This window comes from Lampetra planeri, chromosome 31, assembly GCF_965212315.1.
Source record: "Lampetra planeri chromosome 31, kcLamPlan1.2.h2, whole genome shotgun sequence".
NCBI lineage: Eukaryota > Metazoa > Chordata > Hyperoartia > Petromyzontiformes > Petromyzontidae > Lampetra > Lampetra planeri.
The window spans coordinates 989,484-1,012,524 of record NC_136137.1 but is presented as its reverse complement, the minus strand read 5'-3'; the positions used below and the strand labels follow the sequence as shown (position 1 = coordinate 1,012,524).

Genomic DNA, 23,041 nt, shown 5'->3' with positions numbered 1-23,041 from the left:
AGTATTTAATATTTAGTATTTAATATTTAGTAGTTAGTATTTAGTAGTTAGTATTTAATATTTAGTAGTTCATATTTAGTAGTTAGTATTTAATATTTAGTAGTTAGTATTTAGTAGTTAGTATTTAATATTTAGTATTTAATATGTAGTATTGGTTTTCATTACATTCACTTGACCCGTCTCTATCGCTGGGCCTCGCGCCGTAATTGTTGCGTCTGGTTTTCGTGGCGCGTGGCAACTCTAATGTGCTGGTGTTTGCAAACCGCTTAGAGACCCGCTTTGAAATCCTCTCGCAGCACCCCGTGCTTAATGCCTCCACCCTCGCAGGCTTTAGATTAAATGACGGGGGGGAGGGGGATTATCTGAGCAGGATATAAACGTAAATGGCTTGAAATTTCGGCTTAAACTTTCGTCTCTTCCGCGACCGGTGTCAACTCATCCCTTCTCCACGGCTTGGCTGCGGCTCGTTGTCACCAAACAGCTGTCGCCTCATTCCGGGCACCACCGCCCTTGCACGCCGTCAAGTCAAGCACATCGAAGGCGCTCGACATTCGGCCAAGTGCACGCCACCCTTTGTGTGGGCAATGACCGCCAGTCAGTCTGAACGTCACATAATTGTTGCATAACGAGTCATTCACATGTTCTTTGGTTCTTTCGGTCAAGTTACGTAGATAGAAAAAAATTAAATAAAGTGAGCGTACTGGCAGTCTGTAATGTAGACTGTAGCAGTGGTTATTAAACTGAACCTCAGTGAGCGTACTGGCAGTTTATAATGTAAACTGTAGCAATGGTTATTAAATTGAACCTGAGTGAGTGTACTGGCAATCTATGATGTAGACTTATTCTGGTTCTTTCAGTCATACAAATACAAAAATAAACACAAAAACCACGACGTTTAGATCACAACACAGCGGTCAAAACGTCGTGGATTTATTTTATTTGTATCACTGAAAGAACCAGAATAAGTCTACATTATAGACTGCCAGTACACTCACTCAGGTTCAGTTTAATAACCATTGCTACAGTCTACATTATAGACAGACTGCCAGTACGCTCACTTTTATTATTTTTATTATTATTGTTTCTATCTACGTGACTTTACCGAAAGAACCAAAGAATATGAATTCCTGCAGTCACTAAAGTTTTAAGTCGAGTAATTAACAGTTGATCATTAGGGATCCCATACCTAATTACCAATACCGTGCCAGTAATTAAAAGTAGCAGCAGTCATGAAAGAAGTCGCTCTGCGGTAATATCTGTCTGGGGCCGTTCGTTGACACAGGGTGGTGCACTGCTCACTACTAACGAGCATCGTGAATGGGACGTATCTCCTATTGCGACAACGGCGCCCATAGAACAATTGAAATGTGCTCATATGATGTTCAGCAAGTTGTCCGACGTTTTCGCTCCACATGTATCCTATGTATGTTGCTAATTGTAGGTGAGAGTGGAAGGACAACAAACTAAACACAAAAATATGTTTTTCAAGAAATTCGTCTTCAAACTATCAATCACATGCTTAGAGCTTCCTTACGATTTTTTTTCGTATTAAATGCAGTTCATCCCGGATGCTATGGAATAATATTATCTTTGGTATCCATATTCGAGCTCCCATTTCCTATAGAACTTGCATCACAATCTGCTCCTTCCATGACTCCCACACACGCGTTGGGTGAAGGCGCAGCCCTGCAATTGCTCACTGACGCCACTGCCGGCGAAACTGGCCTCCAACTCGAGGTGCGAGCTTTAGAGAGCCTCTGTCGAGGGGGTTTTCCCCCATTCCTTCCACACCGGCCAGGAAATCCTGGAAGAGGTGGCGGTACCCACGCTTCAACCCACCATGCGTGACCTGCCGATAGACTAACTGTGGTTCCCATTTGTATGTATGATCTAGATGTGACGTTTTCGTGACTGCAGGGATCCTTACTCTTTGGTTCTATCGGTAAAGTCAAGTAGGTGTAAAATAAATATGTATGATGTTGAACTTCTTTCGCGCCGTACGTAGCCACCCGTAGCCAAGCGTGCTCATCTGGGTGGACAGAGGCGGTGAAACTTTCCCCGTTGTTGCTGCTGCACCTGCCGCACCGGGAGATAGATTAGAACCGGTGGCATCTGGGTGGCGGCATCAAGTGCTGACCCGCTCGAGACGTGGGGCCGTGTTGAGTCCACACAACTCTTGTTGTGCAAGGCGGTGCTTTTCTGTTTATTTTGCTATCTTCACTCAGGAGTTAAACTCGCAAAACTAATGATTTTCTTCACTCCTGCGTGTTGTGATTACTTAAGAGATTAAAGTGCATTGATTTAAGCCCAGTCTACTTACTTTGAACGATAACTGTTTGGATTTCACAAATATGTGTTCATATATATTAAATCGATTTTTTTGTTAATCCAAGGTGGTGATTTTAGAAAATAACTGACACTTGTTTTTGCAAAGAGTGTGAACGTGCAGTGGCTCACTTAAACTGCGCACTTTCATTTACTTACTTCTGTTAATTCTTGATTTTTTTCCCAGCAGTGTAATTGGCGATGGGAGACACCTGGGAGGCAAAGGTGATGGGATCTGCAGCCTCGGGGTCTGGCGATCCCTCTATAAAAAATTCCCCTCTTGCTCGGGTCAACGCACAATTGTTTGTATGAATCGTCACGTGTGAATTGAACTTCTTTCGCACAGTACGTAGCCAACGGTGCTAATCGGAGGTGCGAGGGAAGGACAACAAACTAAACACAATAAGTCATTTGACAGCGAAATCAACGACGTAGAACGCGCAGACGCAGTCATTGCAGGAACAAATATGACGGGCGCCTTTGAATACTGTACCACACGTGAAGTCGTGCTAACTCAGTCGCCTCACGGGCGTGGGGGGGCAGGGGGGTGCCTTGCCCCCCCCCCCGGTGGCCAAAGCTACGAGTCGGGGCCCCCTTTACAACCACCACGAGAGACAAATCAAACGCTGGGGACCCCGTGACCGATTGCCCCTCCGCACCCCCCGAGCTGATAATGTCTTCACGACTCAACTGCACACAAATCACTTCTCGCCAGCGTGTCTCGCGATGCCACTGCAATTAGACTGGGTTCTTTATTGTTTTAATCGCGTAAAGGTCGCCGAACGCCGACGTAAATGTATAAATAGCTCCACCTGCCGTCGGACGATCGTGCAGAGGTCGGAGCACGCGATTGGCCGAGCGGTCTCGAGGGGAGAACGCGCGAGGGAGTGGAGGATGTCTGGGGGGAGGGGGGGGAGGAGCGCGAGATGGGATTGGTGAAGAGGAGAAGTCGGAGAAACTTGCAGGAGGGTCGAGAATGAGCAGAGAGGGAAGATGGGGGGGGGGCGTGAGGAGGAGGCTTTTTGGAGAGAGCTTCCACGAGTTACGTATGTGCGTGTTCCGGCCTTTATAGGTGCTCGCCAACAGCACTTGCACCTACATTCTGTTAAGGCTATGCCGGGGATCCTTGTCTTTGTGCGCGCTTGAGGGCAGTTTATTTGTGGGGAGGTTTATGGGGCAGTTGTGGAGAGAGTGGAGATGTTTCCATACCTTGGCAGTGTGCTATAATGAACTCTGGTTTGACAGCAGAGGTTTCACTCCGACTCAGTCGGGCGGCATATTTTCATGGGCTGCGTCACGCTGTGTGGAAGCGAACTTGTCTGTCACTCCATACGAAGCTTCAGCTCTTCTCAGCCACAGTCATGCCCGTCCTTCTCTATGCTTGCGAAACGTGGACCGCCCAAATGGAACATCTGCGCCAGTTACAAATATTCAGTCTGGTCTGCCTACGATCCATCCCGGGTTTAACCAGTTTGTATCGCTGAGCTCTGGCAGGCAAGGCGACGTCGGCTCGGTAATTTAGACCACATACCCAGCCACCGCATCCCCAAACAGATTTTGTTTGGCCGGATAGAGGGGGCTAGATGGCCACGGTACTAGCTATAGACGATATGGACTAATGTGATACAGGAGGATATGGAGCTGAGTGGACTTGCGGACGACTGGTCCCAGGCGTTTCACGTTCGGCCTCTGTGGAGGAGGCTCATGAAGGACGCTTTCTGGGCATTTGCAGCCAGCCGCCCTCCAGCAACAGCGGAGGGCATAGAACCGACACTCAAAACAACGAGCGGAGTGGCGGGTGGCTAACACACAGCAAGTTGGCATAGTGGGGGGCACAGGTGGTGCATCTGCCAGCGGTTGGGTTAGAGTCTGCGGTTTTACCAGACGGCGTCACAGAGACCCCCTTCCTCCCCAGCGCCCCCGGCACGAGCTTGGATGGGTGTCTCCACCGAGCTTACCGGTTCAAGGCCGTGATATGTGGAGGGGTTACCGGCCCCTCGCACCTAGCCGGGCACAAGTGCCGTTGTGACGTCACCGCCACTTGGTGGCAAATGGCGGTTGTTGTTGTTGTTGTGTGAGGATCGCCTGGTGTGGACTGCCTTTCAATCTCGTATCACTGGTACAGCAGCGTCTTGCCTCGACCAGTGGCTTCATTGGCTTTTAAAGACCGATCAAGTGTGTGTGTGTGCAGCACAGGTGTTACTGCCCAGTGTAGAAAGCACGCGGCCAGCTCTTGGCAAAAGAATAAAATTAATATGTAAATCGTTTCACTCTCAAGGGAGGTGATTTTGTCCAGGATGCTTGCAGCTGAGGACAAGCTGCATCCCGTGATTAACGGACGAGTTGTCGCGTTACTGCCACTGCTCGAGTGATTTTCGATGTCTAAACACGCGCGTTCAAGTGGCTCTTCACAGTCAATGGGGGTCCTTTCGTGTCGTCGTTCACAGACGCCTCACGATTGCTCTCCATTGGGCCTATATAATTACACAATTGCGACCGTGCATTGCAACCACTGCTACCTACTGCCGGCAGACCCATGCCCCATGCCACGCTCGCAAGTGAGGGCCCTGTCCCCTGCTCCGAGTTTTCGCCCCGGTCAACTTGAAACTCGAATCGGATCGTCGCCAATCGCTGCTCGATGCATCTCCGGTTTTTTTTTTTTACGCGCAAAGAATGCGCAGCATTGTCCTGGTGGCGAGGTCACTTGTGCGCCACGTGTAGCTATACGTGCACACACACACACTCTGCATGTTTCTGCACAGCACATTGCAGCGGTACAAGTTGCGGGTGCGACGTTTTTCTCCGCAGCCAACTGCTCACGGTGTTACCGCACGCTGCCGAGCGGGTGCTGTGCGCGTGCTTGTGATGTGCAGCGTGACGGCATGAGGCGGTCTGCTGCTGGTGGTGGTCACTGTGTTAGCATCGCGTGCTTGTGATTCATTCGTTTGCTTCTTTATTTTTAAAACATTTGTCTATTGTCCTTTTCTTTTGGTGCAATCATCCAGCGACATGCGAAGAGCGAAACCGCCTTTCCCATTGTGGAGCTTCCAGTCACGGCACTAGACTCGACGCTGCAGCAGGTATAACTCGCCACCTGGTGAAGCGGGAGGCTGGGGCGCACGTCCTGCTCAGTGCACACCCCCCCCCCCCCACCAGGGAGCACACCCCCCCCCCCACCGCCTGCTCCCCCCCCCCCACCTCCCCCCCACTGGGCCCTCTTTGCCCTCCTCCAGCCGCCGCTAAGCGAAACGTCACGTGGGCTGGCGAAGCGCCGTAAGTCGCTCTTGGGGCGAGCGTCAGTCACGTCGGCCGGGGCGGTCAACCCGGCCCGCCCGCCTCGCTACGCCACGTTCCTTCGGCCGTGGGTGGGCCTAATGCACCCCGCACCCCTGCGCTTGTCGCAACAGCCTGCCCACAGGCATCTCCGGCGCGCGAACGAGTGTTAAAAAGCGCCCCCGTTGACGATGTACAGCACCTCGGAGACAAAATTAATTGTAAATCAAAAAAATAATAGGAGGATCAAACATCCAAATGCAGGACAGGACCCTCCTCAAGAGTCTTGAGACTCATAAAATCCACCCTGGATAAATAAGACTCGCAATGACTTTCCCTTATGATAGATGCTCTGTAAAATTAATCAATCAAAGCTTAAAGATTTTTAATTTTGTATAAAAACAGCACAGTCTCTACTGTAGTGCACCTGTAGATACACACGCACAGGCAACACGGCACTAGGCGCTTTGAATGCCGGCAAAGATTGAGATATCTCAGGGCCAGAATTAAGCTCGCGACCCTGAAGGTCGCTGCAGACGCATTAACGCGATGGACACGATTCTCCCGCGGGGTCCCGCGCGCAGCGCCCGGCGTGAATCGAATCAATGCGGCGTCTCTCGCCGTCGGTGCCCATCGATTTCGTGTCTCTGCGGCGCCCGCCGCGCGTCTCCGAGGCACGCGGGGCGACCGTCGGAGGAAATCGATGTCGCCCGCCATGCTCCGTTGCGGTCGTTAAGCCCCGGCACGTTCCGGGGCCGCCGCCGCCGCTGCGAACGTGGCGAGCGCGGCCGTGGAGGCGCTCGATCGCCTGGGGGGGTCGAGGAGGCGCGATCGTCACGGCGACCGCTTCACCGGCGTCGTTCTGTTTTGGTTGTTTCAGCGGGGAGTGCCTTCCCGCGGCGGTGCAGGCTGCCGCCCGTCGTTCTGTTTGAGCGGCCGCCGCCATCGGCCGCGGAAGCGACGGCGGCGGGACGTGGATCGGGCGCTCGCCGTGTGCTCACTGATAGGGGACAAATCTCAGAAAGCACACGCACGGCTCTCGTGCATGCACGCTCACACGCCGCACGCCTGAGCGGTGTGTGTCCCCGGATGTCCCACTTGAGGTTTGGAGATTCGCAGTTCGACGTCAAAACGGTTGAAAATCACTGTCAGGCGCACGCCTCTGCGATGGCCCTTCTTGCGCTTTGTTATTTCAACCGCTTTATTGATCATTCACGAAGCTTGGAGCTCCTGTTGAGAAGAGTCGGGGACGACTCAGTTCGTACGAGCACAACGCAGGAGTCATTTGTGTATTTAGGCCACATTGTACCTAGCCTAGATTAATGTATTATATTAAGACAAACTTTCGGCAGATCGCTATGGTGAGGACATGGGCAGGCGAACAGACATCTTCTCGTAATTAAATTCCATCACGGATGGGGATTACGGGGGAACATTCTGTGCCATCGTGGCACAGAAGAAATGACACCAAACACGCCATACTTTCCCACACAAAAAAAAATAATCTATCAACAATTTATCTTCTTTTTCTTCTGAGTTTGTGTACTTTTCGGTTTAACGTTCACTTAATCTGTTCCTACTTTTCTGCGCTCTGTTTTTCACACCTCAATCACGCAATCATCCCATCCTCAACCCTTTTTGATCATTTCAAAGCCACATGTCTTGGAATTCTCTGACCTGTGGGTGACGACGAGTGAGAGAGAGAGCGGGAGCGTGACGTCCCGCGTGCCTCGTGCCTCGTGCAGGTCCTCTCTCTGGGAGCTGACGTCCTTCCCGAGTACAAACTTCAAGCCCCACGCATCCAGAAATGGACCATCCTCCACTACAGCCCCTTCAAGGCCATGTGGGACTGGCTCATCCTGCTGCTCGTCATTTACACCGCCGTCTTCACGCCTTTCTCTGCCGCCTTCTTGCTCAACGACCCGCAGGTGAGCTGGAAGCGCGGCACCCATCCGCGCCCGCTCGGGGTTGAGTCGGGATGCGCCTCAGGGTTCAGTTGCATCAGAGTCAGGTGCCCAGTTTCCGTTTGCGCCATCCCGTGCCGGGCAAGTACCGGGCCATCCCTGTTTTTCCACTGCGGAAGCCGAACCGAGCCCTGCTGCTGACATCGAACGCAACGAACGGGTCAAGGCGCGTGTCGACGGCGCGTTGCTGTGATGTTCGCGTTGTACCGACTGATGTCACGAGTAATGGGCGTGTCCCTAGCCCCGCCTCTGACTTCAGTTGCAGACCTCGTGTCAAACGATAGCAGAACAACCGCAAACACCCACGCAATCACTCCCTCGTCCGTCAGGCCGTGGGTCCTCCGGACCGGTGTGTTCATGAACACGTCTTCTCAACGACGAGTCTCAGCAGCAGAATCAGACACATGAAACAAAGGCTGCGCACTTACACCATGGGGCCCACTCAGTGGACCCACCAGGTTGTACAAATCTTGTGGTGTGCCGTCGTGGAGAATTGCGGGCTAGAAGGCAGTAAATAAATAACATCGCGTGAATCTTATCTCCCCACTTAAAACCGAATAACCATTTAGTCCATGAACCTAGGAGACTTTCGGATCAAGTTGTCTAGCAATATTTGTTGAATCAGGGTGGGTGGTTGGTTGTGGTGGGTGATTGTGGTGGTGGTTATTGGGTGGGTGGTTGTGGTGGTGAGTGGGTGGTTGGCTGTGGTAGTTGGTGAGTGGTTGGTTGTGGTGGTGGTGAATGGGTGGTTGGCTGTGGTAGTTGGTGAGTGGTTGGTTGTAGTGATGGTGGGTGGGTGGGTGGTAAGTTGTGGTGGGTGCGTGGGTGAGTTTGCTTCAGTTGTGTCATTTCCTTTGTGTGCCCACGAGCAGCAATTGGGCAAAGAGAGGCGGTGTCCCTGGACAACCCCCTAGCCAGCCCACAAGCACGTGCACGAGTCGTAAGGCTCTCCACGATACATTGTGGAGCGGCTTGGCTTTTCAGACAATTTCAGACGGCATTGCATGCCCTTGGCGTAATTTGGAAGAGGCAAATGAGATGACAGCGCGTGTGCATTATTAATGAGTCGGTGAAACCCCAAAAGACATCATAACGACGCGGGTGAAGAGTAATGAGCAGGCTCGGGCAATCACGTCAAAACGTGGAGTTGTGGCGTGCGATGTCGAGCCCAGTGTTAGGAGGCCGGCAAAGATCGGGGCCAACGCAAGAGGCAAGAGCGGTGATCAAAGAGCCCGTGGGAGGGTGCACACGAGTGAGAAAAGCGATTGCCCGGCTCCTGGTGGCTCTTGCGTGGTGATGAATGAAGACCGCTTGTCTACTCTCTCTCTCTCTCTCTCGCTCTCTCTCCGTGTAGTAAGCGAATGAGACGTCTGCCACTGCAGGTCGACCGTCAGCGGCAGGGCTGCGCCTACGCCTGCGACCCCCTGAGCATCGTGGACCTGCTCGTGGACATCATGTTCATCGTGGACATCCTCATCAACTTCCGGACGACGTACGTTGACGACAACGACGAGGTGGTGAGCCACCCGGGCAAGATCGCCATCCACTACTTCAAGGGCTGGTTCCTCATCGACATGGTGGCGGCCATCCCCTTCGACCTGCTCATCTTTGGCTCAGGCTCCAATGAGGTTTGTCCTCGTGTGCACGTGCGTCTGTGCGTGTGTGGAGAGCGGTGGTTGTAGCTGTAAGCGTGCCACGCTACGAACCCGGCGACCCGAATTCGATTCCCGCTCATGGCCAACACCAGTGACGATTACCTGAACCGGTCCTGGGCCTCCCCTCGGTCGACTCAGTCTGAAATGATTACCTGGTGTAAACCTCGCCACCGGGGAGACAAAGGTGGCCGGCCGTGGTGCTGGCCGCCCCTCCCCCCCCTCGTGCGCCCTCCGAAGACGCCCGCCCCCTCGGCCATCGCTGTTTTGATGCCGCCGATTAACTTTCATCGCCTTCACTTGTATTCCGTTGCACTTTTCGCTGGCCGCGTAGAACAACAGCGCCACTGCCCGCGTGGCCCGCGCTCGGTTCGGGCGCTCAACCTTGACCCACCCCCACCCCCCGCCCTGCCGAGCAATTGGGGAGAAGCGCACGCGTCGCCAGAGAGATTACGCCGAAGTGATGGCAACGCGATTGGATTAGCGGTCGGTTCCCGTCGAGGGCGTTCGCACGGCCGGACAGCATCGAATTGCGATGAGTTTGGCGCCCACACTGGACATCTGTGACAAAGAGCTTAGTAGCCCATCGGATTCCCCCAGGGTGAATCAAGGTTCTCATTCTGAGGTGCCCTCACCTTCCGTCGCATCCTCGCCCCCTCGATGTCCATCGATTCGGCCCGTCGGGACACCGCGTTCCGCCGTAAATTAAAGCCTCTTTTGAAACAGAAGCGGTACATCCACAAAGAGGACATCGAGCTGTAGTCGTTTAATCAACCGGCCAAATTATAATCGGCAAACACTGAGGAAGGGAGTCTGTATTTGAACGTATCCACGCACGCGCAAACAAATCCCACTTATTGACGCCTTCGAATTGAATTGCGTGCTGTACATGACATTGCATGTGTGTGTAATGTATGTGAACATTCGGAATGTATCGTTTAGCTGAATACATTCTCAATTCAACCCACGTAACTTACTTATTTATTTGATCAAAAACGTTATATAATGAGATCAAAATGTAGTCTCATTGAAATAATCAAAAGCCGATATTCCCCTTCCAGCGAGCCCCAGCAATCCGCACCTTCGATTATCACGGTTGGCAACGTACGGTGGGAGAGATGTTCTACATAATACACACTGATGACCTTTCCAGGCTGCCGCGCATGCGCCACCGTCTCGTCAGACCCCGGGAGCTCACCTGCTTAGTAACTTGGATGAGTGACCACCCCAGGGCTTGCCAAGTGCTGTCGCTGTGGGACTGAGAGACGTGGCCAGGATGTCGCAGGGCTGAGATGTCTCCCCGACTTGTGTGCACCGTGGGATTTCTCCGGGTTATCCCGCTTTATTTCCACGAGACGCCAAACTGCCAGGAGTGGGATTGACCAAACATCCCGAGCGAGCGTGATCCTCCTCCTCATAAGAACCTCGGGACTCGGGGTGAGCCTTGCCATTGTAGATGATTCGCTTTATTCATTCATAAATAATTGGATGCTCCCAGGGCCGTAGGGTTAGCTCATTCGACCTGCGGTCGTCTGGAACGCTCTGCGGCCGTCTGGAACGCTCTTCCTTCCAATATTAGGAAGCCACTGGAGCTATGCACTTTTAAACCATCTATATTTAAAAACTCATTTGTTAAGACATGCTAGAATGCTTTTAGTGCTTCGATTGTTCTGCGATTAGCACGGTTGGCTGCGTACAATGCAAAATAATGTCAACATGCACACATACAAACCGGGGTATTACCGTCATTGGTATTGTAATTGGGAAGAAGAAAAAAAAGTTATTTTGTAAAACAGCCACTGCCGCCACCACCCATCTCTGCCCTTTGGCACACGACCCCCGCGACCCCTTGGTCCCCCCCCCCCCCGCCCGCCCGCAGACGACGATCCTCATCGGGCTGCTGAAGACGGCGCGACTGCTGCGGCTGGTGCGCGTCGCACGCAAGCTGGACCGCTACTCGGAGTACGGCGCCGCCGTGCTCATCCTGCTCATGTGCACGTTCGCGCTCATCGCTCACTGGCTCGCGTGCATCTGGTACGCCATCGGCAACGTGGAGCGCACCTACACCATGGAGCAGATCGGCTGGCTCTACGCGCTCGGCAAGCAGATCAACAGGCGAGTGAAAGTGTCGCTCGCCTCGAGTGCGCCGTGCGTGTTTCTCGGTGCTCGTCACGAGCGAGAGATTTGAGTAAGTCGTTGATGAATGAACGAGAGGTTCAGTTAATGAGCGAGCGAGTGAGGGAATACGCATTTGATTTAGCGAGTGAATAAATTGTATTGATGAATGAGGGAGAGTGAATTAATTAATTATCAGCAGAAATTTGCCTGAGAGATTGAATGTGTTAATGATTACTGAATGGGTAGGTACATTAGCACAAGTGAATGGGCAAGAGAATAAGTGAACGTATAAATGAGCAATTGAATGAATGAATCAGAGTAAATTAAACCAATTTAATTTATTCACGAGAACGAATGGGTTAATTAATTACCATTTGAATGAGTGAACGAATGAACAAACGATTTAATTAATAAATCGATTCAGTTAATAAAAGCAATTAAATGAATACGTGAGTGAATGAATGAATAAAGGATATAATGGGGCGACTGAATAACCGAGCAAATGAGCAAATGAGCGGGTGAGCGAACGGCGGCACCACGGAGCGAGCGAGCGATTGAGTGAGCGAGTGAGCGAGTGAGTGAGTGAGTGAGCGAGCGAGTGAGTGAGCGAGCGAGCGAGTGAGTGAGCGAGTGAGTGAGCGAGTGAGTGAGTGAGTGAGCGAGTGAGTGAGCGAGTGAGCGAGCGAGCGAGTGAGTGAGCGAGCGAGTGAGTGAGTGAGTGAGTGAGCGAGTGAGCGAGTGAGTGAGCGAGCGTGATGCCGCCCGCAGGCCGTACAACGCGACGGACCCGGCGGCCGGCCCGTCGGTGAAGGACCGCTACGTGACGGCGCTCTACTTCACCTTCAGCAGCCTCACAAGCGTCGGCTTCGGCAACGTGTCACCCAACACCAACTCGGAGAAGATCTTCTCCATCTGCGTCATGCTCATCGGATGTCAGTCGCCCACCTCCCCACCAACCACCTCCCCGCCCACCGCTCGCTGATTTCGCTTCCTCGCTCGCCAGCGGCAGCTCCCGCACTCCTGTCCCTGATGTCTAATCACCCCTGTCTCTGACGTCTAATCACCCCTGTCCCTTACTTCATCTCGCCGGTGCTCGCACCGCACTCATCAACCACCGCAACGAAATGGCAATCTTCGATTCTGATTGGTGGCAGCGGTGGCGGTGTTTTTGTACGTGCGTACGTGTGTACGTGCGTGTATGTTGAACTTCTTTTGCACCGTACGTAGCCAACCATGATTATGGGAGGTGCGGGGGAAGGACAACACAAAGAAGCATTTCTAAAGAAATTAGTTTTTAATCTAGATGATTTTAAAGTGGATAGCTCCAATGGCTTCCTAATATTGTCATTGCATCATCCACGTAGAGAGGGCTGTGGCGTAAAATCTACCACCGTGGCCCAAGCCATACACAACTATGAGCACATTGTCCATCATTTGTATATTTATGTTTTAATTGGGTTGCTTAAACCAAAGCGCGTGGCATCTCTCGGCTTAATCAAAGCAACGCCCGGTTCGATCGCCAATGGGTCACGTGAGCCCGTGGTGTCCATTTCCCACTCCTCTAGCAGGGGCCTTTTGTCTTCAAGGGTGACCTCTGGTGACATCGCGCGCGGTGGTGCCACTCACTTTACCTGCCCCGCAAACATAGAATGGTGAAAATTTAACGGACGGAAAATTAACTTCACGTAACAAAGCGTAGTCAAGTGTCTGTTGCAGAAAAGAACAAACTGTGTCTCAGCTGCTGAAGTAGGACACTCGGTGATGCACTTAATCTATTTTAATATCGAGCGTGAATGATCCTCACTCACTCGTTCCATTCACAACAGGGAGTAACAAGTTTAGACAGAGAGAGGGAGACGCAAGGTTATCACGGGGAGTGAAAGAGCACCGTGGGTGTTTACCTTTTCCCACCCAAGTTGTATTCCAAATGTGCCGTTCTGTGTTGCATCATAGGAGACATTCAATCCGCTCATAATTGTACGCATGTTGAACTTCTTTCGCACCGTACGTAGCCAACCGCGCTAATCGGCGGTGCGTGGAAAGGACAACAAACTAAACACAGAAAGCAGTGTTCAAGAAATGATTTTTCAATTTAGATTTTTTTTTAAGTTCATAGCTCCGGTGGCTTCCTAAAATCGGAAATAAGAACGTTCCAGACGGCCACAGAAGCGCATTTGAAAGTGCACTCCAGACGGCCAAGTGGCACTGCACTCTGCCCTCCGAGCCACTCGGCCACCTTTGCAGGACGGAAAGTCCCAGTTTTATGGGCGTTTTGGTCATCCCCTCGATAACCGCTGTTAACCGTCGCTAACCGCTGCTAACTGCCGCCAAACGTGGCTAACCGGCACTAACCATCGCCAACCGTCGCAAACCGTCGCGCCAACCATCGCCAATCACCGCTAACCGCCGCCCCACTTGTCCGCCGCAGCGCTGATGTACGCCAGCATCTTCGGCAACGTGTCGGCCATCATCCAGCGGCTGTACACCGGCACGGCGCGCTACCACACGCAGATGCTGCGCGTCAAGGAGTTCATCCGCTTCCACCAGATCCCCAACCCCCTGCGGCAGCGCCTCGAGGAGTACTTCCAGCACGCGTGGTCCTACACCAACGGCATCGACATGAACATGGTGAGCGCAGGGGCGCCGCCGCGGTTCCATCGATCGATCTTTATTTTACGTGTCAACATCGCCCTCAATATAGAAAGAAGGCATCGGTGCACGTTATGGCAGAAAGGGAACTGTACAGGGGCAACGATCCATAATAGAGGTTTTTTTTTGGGTTAGATCGCGTAAATATAAATGCGTCGTTAAACCTGCCACCACCCGACACAGCCAATTAGTAAGGTTTGTCACGAAAACAACAAAACAAGCCTTACTAATTGGCTGTGTCGGGTGGTGGAAGGTTTAACAACACATTTATAGTTACGCAATATAACCCCAAAAAAAACCTGTGTTATGGATGATATTTGTCACGAAAGCCTACGTGTAAACAGGAGCATAAATGCTTCCAAGCTTTGGAACGCTTTACTTTTGCTCAGAAGACAACCAGAAGTGTGTTGGTGTCTGGGCAAGTCGACAGGTTGGTGACTGAGTGGGTGGGGAAGGATGGCGGATGGGTGACGACTCGTGGGTTGCCTGGGTGATCGATGGGGGGGTCGGTCTGTGAGGAGGTAGATGGTCAGGTGAGGTTGGTTGGTTGGTGGGCGAGTTGTGGATGGGTAAATGAGAAGGTTGGGTGGGTGCGTGGATGGGTGAGGGTGGGCTGTGTGGGAGAAGAGGTTGGGCTGCTGAGTGAGTGGGTAAGGTGCCCGGATGGGCAACCACCATAACACAGGGGACTGTTGCGCTATGCTGCATTGTCGGCAGCATCGGGCAGTGCTGCCAAGTCACTGCCGCACCGTGATTATCACGCTCCCGCGTATTGTGCCACCCACCTCAAATAACCCGCACGACACCCACGCGCGACGCAGAGAGGCCTTCATCTAGCAGCTGACTTTCAAAAAGCCGTGCGTGTTCATCGCCACACACGTACACACACACGTACACGCATGTACACACACACGTACACACACACGTACACACACGTACACACACACACACGTACACACACACACGTACACACACACGTACACACACACACGTACACACACACACGTACACACACACACGTACACACACAGGTACATGCACGTACACACACGCACGTACACACACACGTACACACACACGTACACACACGCACGTACACACACACACACACGTGCACACACACACGGGCTCCGCACGGCATCCATCTCCCCGGGGCTGCACACCGCGGAGTGGACCGTCAGGCTCTGCGAGCAGCTGAAATCCCGCTGTTAGACGATGCACAGAGTGGATCGTAGTCGCCCACACGTGTGTGTGTGTATGTGGGGAGCAGCGGTGCATCGGTTAGCGCGATGCTCTACGAAACCAGCGACCCAAGTTCGATGAACACTCACGGCCAACACCAGTGACGATAGTCTAAACCGGTCCTGCGCCTAGGTCGACTCAGCCTAAACTGTCGTGGTGTGTCATGATCCCTACAAGGGAGACAAAGGCGGCAGGACGTGGTGCTGACCACCCACCCCCTCGTCTTTATAATTACTCGCTAACAGCACTTGCCTCAAAAGTTTGCTAAGGCTGTGCGGGGACCTTTATCTTTGTGTGCGTGCCGCGACAGGTGCTCAAGGGCTTCCCGGACTGCCTGCAGGCCGACATCTGCCTGCATCTCAACCGGACGCTTCTGGAAAACTGCAGGGCCTTCAAGGTGCGTGGGGCACCGCGTCCACGTGGCAGCGCTCCGTCAAATCCGCAGTGGACGCCAAAGATCCCGTGGCTTTCTTCTCAAAGAGTGCTCCGTGTGGGCTGGCTGCCCGGCACAAACTCTTTGCCGAATTTGACCTGGCAGCCACGGCGCAACATCGCTCCCAGTGCCGCGTCCACTTCGTCGCTCGCAGGGACAGCTGTCACGGCGGGGGAGGGTCCCCTTGGTCCCCTGAGGGTGCCTCGTGACGCACTGCATGGGAAGCGCAGCCCCGATATTGAGTGACGGCGGCGGCGACGCGTGGGTTCGTGGCTGTGATGAAGTGGTTCTCCCGATTCGGCATAGAAAGCGACATTTAAACCTTTCACGACCGGGGCCATCGTCCCTCCTGTGGCCGCTCTCGACGTTGCCCCTGCAGGTTGAGACCCGTGGGCCACGCGCGGCGCGATGTCTGCTGCCGTCTGGTGGCGACATCTGTCGCAGACGAATGAGGCGCGTGGACCAGGGTCGCTCCCCAATCATTCTAAAAACTTTTACCAAAAGTACAATCCGACAAAGTTTACGGAATTGATAAAAAAGTGGCTGGCTTGCAGTCTGATGTACAGTTGAACAACACAGGGCTGTGAGTATGCACGTGTTTGTGTGCTGAATTCCATTCGCACCGTACGTAGCCTACCGTGCTAATCAGAGGTGCGGGGGATGGATAACAAACTAAACAGACATTCATAAACTTATCAATCTGGCTGTCGCCTGATGAAGCTAGTTGTAATTATTGGAGAAACGTCGTACTCAGATTGTAAATGTTGTTGCTTGGCTCTCCAACACACCGGTGTGCTGTACTCATGACGAATTGGCACGTTCTGTTTACGTGACAACCCTTACTAATTGGCTGTGTCGGGTGGTGGCGGGTTTTAACGACAGATTTATATATTTACGCGATATAACCCAAAAAAAAACTCTATTATGAATGACTGTCTTTGTTCGATGGCGATTCAAAAGCCGCTGCTGTGAGGATGACCGGAGTTCGCGTGATCATTGGGTTAACTCCCTCTTTCCTCCTCATTCACCACGTCCTTCCATGACCCCCCCCCCTCCGTGCTGCGTGCCCCCCACAGGGCGCCAGCAAGGGCTGCCTGCGTGCCCTCGCGCTCAAGTTCAAGACGACGCACGCTCCCCCCGGCGACACGCTAGTGCATGCAGGGGACGTCCTGCGAGCGCTCTACTTCATCTCACGCGGCTCCATCGAGATCATGCGGGAGGACATCGTCGTCGCTATCCTCGGTGCGCGGCGCAGGGCGGACGTCCGCTCCTAGGAGATGCGGGGGGGAGATGGGGGTGCCACGTGGCTAGGAGATGTTAACTCCCTCGCCTGGTATGCAGGAGGTTGTGGGTTCGATCCCGACCCTGACACCTGCTGTATATTTGGAGTTTGCGTGTTCTTTGTCTCTCCGTGGTCGCGTGGATTTTTCTCCGGTTCCTCCGTTATTTCCCTCCACATTTAGAATCAACATCAGACGTTTAGAGTATTTTGGCTGCTATAAATGTCCACGTGATGATGAGCCACTTTGTTGAGCTATCATTTGTGCCAGGTCACTTCTGAAAAAGAGCTGTATAGCTTCGTGGGCCTTACCTGCTCAAATCAAATAATTTTGTTTTAGTTTAGTTTGAGATGCAGAGGGGAGATGTGGGAAAATCCGTAATCAGCCGATATATAATAATTATAGTTATTATTACGCTTGTTTACCCAGGAAATGCTCACTTTGAGTTGATGAGTAGATGTCTGATGCATTGATTTATTCATGGCTTAATAAGTTGATGAGTCAATGCATTGCTGAATTGGTTACTGATGGGTTGATGGAATTATGAGTTGCTGAGATGAAGGTTGAATGGGTTAATGGTTTAATTGGCTGATGGTTATGTTGTTGGGTAAATGTATGCATGGTTCATTGAACGATGGATTGATTGGTTAATGGCTTTACGTATTAATGGGATGAGTGAATGGTTGGTTGTTGACTTGCTGGCTTGCTACATTGATGGATTGATCGATTGGCGTGTTAACCGCTGGATCGACGGCTTGTTGGACCAACGCGTTTGTGCGTCGATGGTCGCCTCTCTTCCAGGCAAGAACGACATCTTCGGCGAGCCGCTGGATGTGTGCAGCAAACCCGGCAAGTCCAACGCGGACGTGCGGGCGCTCACGTACTGCGACCTCCACAAGATCCTGCGTGAGGACCTGTGCGAGGTGCTGGAGATGTACCCCGAGTTCTCCGAGTGCTTCTGGCGCAACCTGGAGATCACCTTCAACCTGCGCGACGTACGGGCAGCTCGGGTCTCGGGGTTTGCATGTTTGTATGTGTGCATGTATGTATGTACGGAAGCATGTATGCGATGTGTGTATGTTGAACTTCTTTCGTACCATACGTATCCAACAGTATCAAATGGAGGTGCGGGGGAAGGACAACAAACTAAACACAAAAAGCGTTCAGAAAGAAAATAGTTTTCGATCTAGATTTAAAAGTGTACAGCTCCAGTGGCTTCATAATATCGGAAGGAAGAACATTCCAGACGGCCGCAGAAGCGCATCTGAAAGCACGCGATGCGGTGACCGTCTTTGTTCGATGGTCAGCCAAAGGCCGCTGCGAGGATGACCGGAGTTCCTGTGATGGTTTATGCTCCTTGACGAGATCACAAGTTCAACATACATACAACCATAACAAACCACGTGCCGTTTGCTTCACAATGGACGTTAAAGACGCCATGTGCCAGTGTCACAGGCCAAATTAGAAAAAAATTATCTACAATTCAATCGTTTAGAATCTACACAGCGATCCTCCTGAAACAGATTCATGAGGCTCAGCTGTCAGACTTTCCTGCGTTTACAAGCATCATATTCGTGATGTGATTAGGCGCGGTGCGTCTGTGTCGTGTATTGGCGTCACATTAATCCCACGACCCTCTCCCCCCCGGCCAAAGGTGGACATGATCCCCGACTCTTCCAGCGAGGACTCGGGCGACAGCGGGGAGGGTGCGGCGTCACGGCGAAGGAGACGGCGGCCGTCGCTGTGGAACAAAGTCGGCCTCGGTACGGCCGGCCGCATGGAGCCACACGTGGGGCAATGTGGGGCCACGTGGGGTCACGTGGTGCCGCGTGTGGCCGCGTGTGGCCGCGTGGGTTCGTGTGGGGTCGTGTGGGTTCGTGTGGGGTCATGTGGGGTCGCGTGGGGTTGCCTTGGCACACACCCAGGGCTCCCAATTGTGCCACGCGGTTTCTAGTGTCTATAAAGGCACTCGTTCCGCCAAAGAAAATGTATCATCAGATTGTCAAATTGTGACACTGATTGTATCTTAAGTTAAATATCCATCAAGAAGTATTGACTATTCTTGTTACTTTTTTACAATTCGACATAATTTAAGAAAAATCTTAGTCTGAACATATCTGGGAGGCTATCGGTGCGACTGCCACCCCCTGCCTGGTGTGCTTCTGAGGCATCGCCACGGAAACAGCCGAGGGACCGGGGTGCGTCCAAGTCACGTGCCTGTGCTCGAGGCAAGGTTCCCGTCATGGGTCGGTGGAGCCCGGTTACATTCCAAGTGTGGTGGATCTACGCCGAGTTTGGGTTTTCTCCGGTTTCCTCTAGGATGAGGCCAACAACTCGTTAACCAATGCAGCACCCTCCTGAAAAAGAGTCGAGACTCGTTGAGGCCTTTCTGCACGAATAAATGGCCGTCGATAACTCCCTCTTGGCCCGCTGCGGTTTATCTCCGAGCACTCTCGCCCTGAGCCACCCATCGCGCCGCCACCGTTGGTTTTAATCATGGATCCGCGCCCGTCCCGTGTCCGCAGGGAAACAAAAGAAGCGGATCGAGGATGACGATAGCGACGTGACATCGCGGACGGACGGCCAGACGCGGAACTGTAACCACCGGCCCAAAGCACAGCAGGCCCGGGGGAAGCGCACGGAGGTCGGGGACGTGAGCTTCTCCTCGCCCGGGTAACAGCAGCAGTTTTTTGCGCCACAATCTTTCGACGATGAGAGGCATTGACGCGGTTCATACTAGTCACGAATTGTCACGTTTGGTTACGTGACAAACCTTAATAATTGGCTGTGTCTGGTGGTGGCGGGTTTAACCACACATTTATATTTACACGATCTCACCTAAAGAAACCTCTATTATGGATAATATTGGTGGCGAAAGCCCACGTGTTAAACTCCTACTCGAGATGGGATGGTGGATGGTAATGTGCGCGTCAACACTGCACAACCATCGGTGTGAAAATAAAGTCATTATTATTGATATGTTAAGATATATTATCTTGTCTGTTATACTATATGTATTTTTGTTAGTTGTTTATCACGTAAAAAATACTTTACACTTGCATAAAAATAGTCACCATAGGTACGGTATGTTGGGAAATAAACATTAATGGAGTAGCCATGAAAAACACTTCAGCCAGTCAGGGACGCTAACACTTGGGCATCATATGGCGCCTGAATGTTCACTGTGCAACGTAAACAATGTTGGTTTTTAATGGCTCTCTACCTCTCAAGTACGTGATGGCGAGATAGTACACAGTGCCTTCGCCAGGACTGGGCATCGGTAGGTTGAATACGTTGCAGCGAAAGTGCCTAGAGCGGGAGGGCGTACACGGTGTGATGCCGTACTTAACTGGGTAGGAATCACATCGGAGCAACAACACCCCGCTCCTTCTGTGAAGCGCAGCGCCTTCCCAATCGTCCTGCGCTGCAGGATGTTCTGGTTGATTGAATATTTCCTGCATTGCCGGTAGACTGTAATTGAGTGGCACGCGACTCATAGCCATAGCGAGAGGTACACCAGATGTGGCCTGCTGGGTGTGGAAATGAAGCCCCGGGCAAAGCGGTCCACCGCCCGTCACCTACTCGCTCAAGCGCCCCATGCAGGACCCTCTGGGGGAACAAGTCTTGGGCCACGGCGAGGCTTCCCACGGCTGCGGTCAGACCCCTTGGCCCGCAATGGGAAGGTTGGAAGTTGAAAGCCTCCTCATCGGCCAACTCGTTCCATTACATTCCAGGGTGTGATCAAACGAACGACGCCTTGCGGCAATTCGGCAGCACGGATATCTCGTTGAGAGACTGCCATCCTCCACGGGAACGTGGGATTTCAACGACTGGATCAGGGCCGCAGAGTCCCTTTGCTCATTTGAATAGAGAGACATTGTGATTTGTTTACTGTTGGTGTTTGATCGTTATGTTGAACTATTTCATTTAGGTTCATGGGGGTCATTGTGGGCATCAAAAGCAAGCGTGCACGGGAGATTGGGTGTGCTTCTTAGAGCCGCTGTATTTCGCGAGCGTGACGACGGTGGTGCTGCAGCACGAGCTCAGTGTGACGAGCCCGCGGTGGCTGCGGCTGTGTATCGGGGCTGCGCGCTCGCCGCCAGGTCCAGCAGCCGGGCGCAGAGGGTGGCGCGGGCGTCCACGCAGCTCCTGGAGCTGTCGCCGTCGCCCAAGACGGGCACCGTCAACGGCAACGCAGACGGCTTCTCGACGCCCGCCAGCAAGGACCCCTTCTCCAGCGGGGCCATCTCGGGCAGCCGCTGCAACCTCCTTGCCGGTGCGCCATCGTCACCTTCAGCATCGGTGTCAACGAGAGTGTCACATTACACGGTCGGAAATTGTATCATCGATGAATGATAATTGACAGCCCTCTGTCAAGGCACTGCTTGGCGAAGGCCGCCCCACGCCGCGGGGGTAGTTTGGCCATACTTCGCCGCGCTGGTCAGCGTGGGTTTGGGTGACCATGCCGCTGGAAGTCAACGGTGGTTGTCCTCTGGACACAAACCCCGTTGATTCCTAGGCTACAACTGGACAAGCCAGTCGGTGCAGAGAGCCTCTCAGATGGATTCTAGCTCGCTCCGCTTCACCTGTTACCCTGGTCGCACGCAGATGTCCCGGAGGTTTACAACTTCTGGGCGACCGGCGGAGCGGATCTTGGGGAGAAGCGGACTGGGCTGTTGGACACGGAGACTGGAGCGGATTTACGGATCGGACTGCTGCCTATAGAGGACCGGATCGAGCTCCTGCAGACGCACATCAACAGGTGCGGTCAATTAATTATCAACCTGCATGGGTTGGATTTAGCTCAGAAGTAAATAGCAGAGTGTGTGTGGGAAATTAATTGTAACGGAAGCTGGGCGTGGTCATTGGCTCCCCCTTACGTGGGGCTGGTATATGTATCACCTTGCACATGTGTGTGTTAGCATGCACGATATGGGTACGTGTGTATGTGTTTATAAATAATTCTGTGTATACATGTATAGAATGTATGTGTGCATGTATGTATGTGTGGATGGGTGAGTTTATGTGTGCGTGTAAACATACGTGTATATTGCACGTGTGCATGTTCGCACGTGTAGCGGTGCGTGCATTGTTGCGTGTGCGCGCCTGTGTATGCACGAGCATGTGGCCACACCACCGGGCCTAGGAAGCTAAAGCATGCTGCAGCCTGGACGCTGGAGGGATGGGTGCCCACCACGCACAAACCCATTGTCCATAGGCTGCCGCGTGGCTGCGGGACGGGCAGTCGAGGTGCAGTGTAGCAAAATCCACAGCTGTTCTCTACTTCTGTGCTTCCACGTCCGTGCTCCGTGACTTCACCCAACCCACACTGACCAGGGTGGTTAAGTGTGGGCATTGGATTGACAACAAGGGCCGTGCACGTGCATGACTCGGTGCCGCGTGCCTCCTCCTCGTCCCTGCAGGCTGGAGTCTCGCATCGCCACCGACTTCGGCTCCATCATCCAGCTGCTGCAGCGGCGCGTGGCTCCGGTGCCGCCCGCCTACAGCCCCACGTCGCCGGGGCCCACGCCGCCGTCCCCCGACTCCCCCGCCTCCTCCCCTCCCCCTGCCCCTCCGCCGCCCCCCGCTAGGGCCCCGCCGCACCCCCTGGATCTCCCGGCGGACGGCGCCTGGAGCCCAGGCTCCGTCGCCGCGACCTGCCCGCCCTGGCCGCTCACGCCGTGCACGTTCGCCCCCCGAGCGCTCGCCGGTCCCGTACGGGTCGCGGGGGTCGCGGGGCGGCAGGAGGCGTCGCCGGCGCGCTCCGCCCGCCGCTCTTCCGTGTCGTTCCGGCACGCGGACGGCGCTCGCTCGGACCGCTCCAATCCGTCGCGCTGGCAGTCCGTCCCGAGTCTTCCAGGCACGAGCGAAAGCGCCGACTCGTCGTGACTCTGCCGCCAGCGGTCAACTTCGGAAGCCGGTCAACTCGGGGGTGGGGGGGGGGTGCTTCTGGACCGCCGCTGCAAAACGACGTCGGCAAATGAAGCGAAGCAAGAGACACGTTTTTAAATGTCGCGTTTGACACGCCACAACAAAAAACGTCGCCCACGTCTAGATGTGTACATAGCGCAACTACAATGTGAATGCCTGCACAAGGGACAGGGG

The 23,041-nt window shown here is 53.2% G+C and overlaps 1 protein-coding gene across 1 annotated transcript in view; it reads left to right on the top strand.

Moving 5' to 3' along the window:
• The window catches only part of LOC144729015 (voltage-gated inwardly rectifying potassium channel KCNH6-like), a 51,681-nt gene extending 28,856 nt beyond the window's left edge, over nt 1-22,825 (top strand). Inside the window, exons 5-18 of the mRNA XM_078608848.1 lie at nt 5,331-5,405; nt 7,344-7,526; nt 8,945-9,190; nt 11,094-11,329; nt 12,101-12,264; nt 13,761-13,960; nt 15,534-15,620; nt 16,733-16,898; nt 17,738-17,931; nt 18,591-18,699; nt 19,462-19,609; nt 21,040-21,212; nt 21,545-21,698; nt 22,360-22,825. Coding sequence (XP_078464974.1) covers nt 5,331-5,405; nt 7,344-7,526; nt 8,945-9,190; nt 11,094-11,329; nt 12,101-12,264; nt 13,761-13,960; nt 15,534-15,620; nt 16,733-16,898; nt 17,738-17,931; nt 18,591-18,699; nt 19,462-19,609; nt 21,040-21,212; nt 21,545-21,698; nt 22,360-22,825 — 2,601 coding nt within the window. The remainder of the gene's footprint in view (nt 1-5,330; nt 5,406-7,343; nt 7,527-8,944; nt 9,191-11,093; nt 11,330-12,100; nt 12,265-13,760; nt 13,961-15,533; nt 15,621-16,732; nt 16,899-17,737; nt 17,932-18,590; nt 18,700-19,461; nt 19,610-21,039; nt 21,213-21,544; nt 21,699-22,359) is intronic.
• Nucleotides 22,826-23,041: the final 216 nt, after the last annotated feature.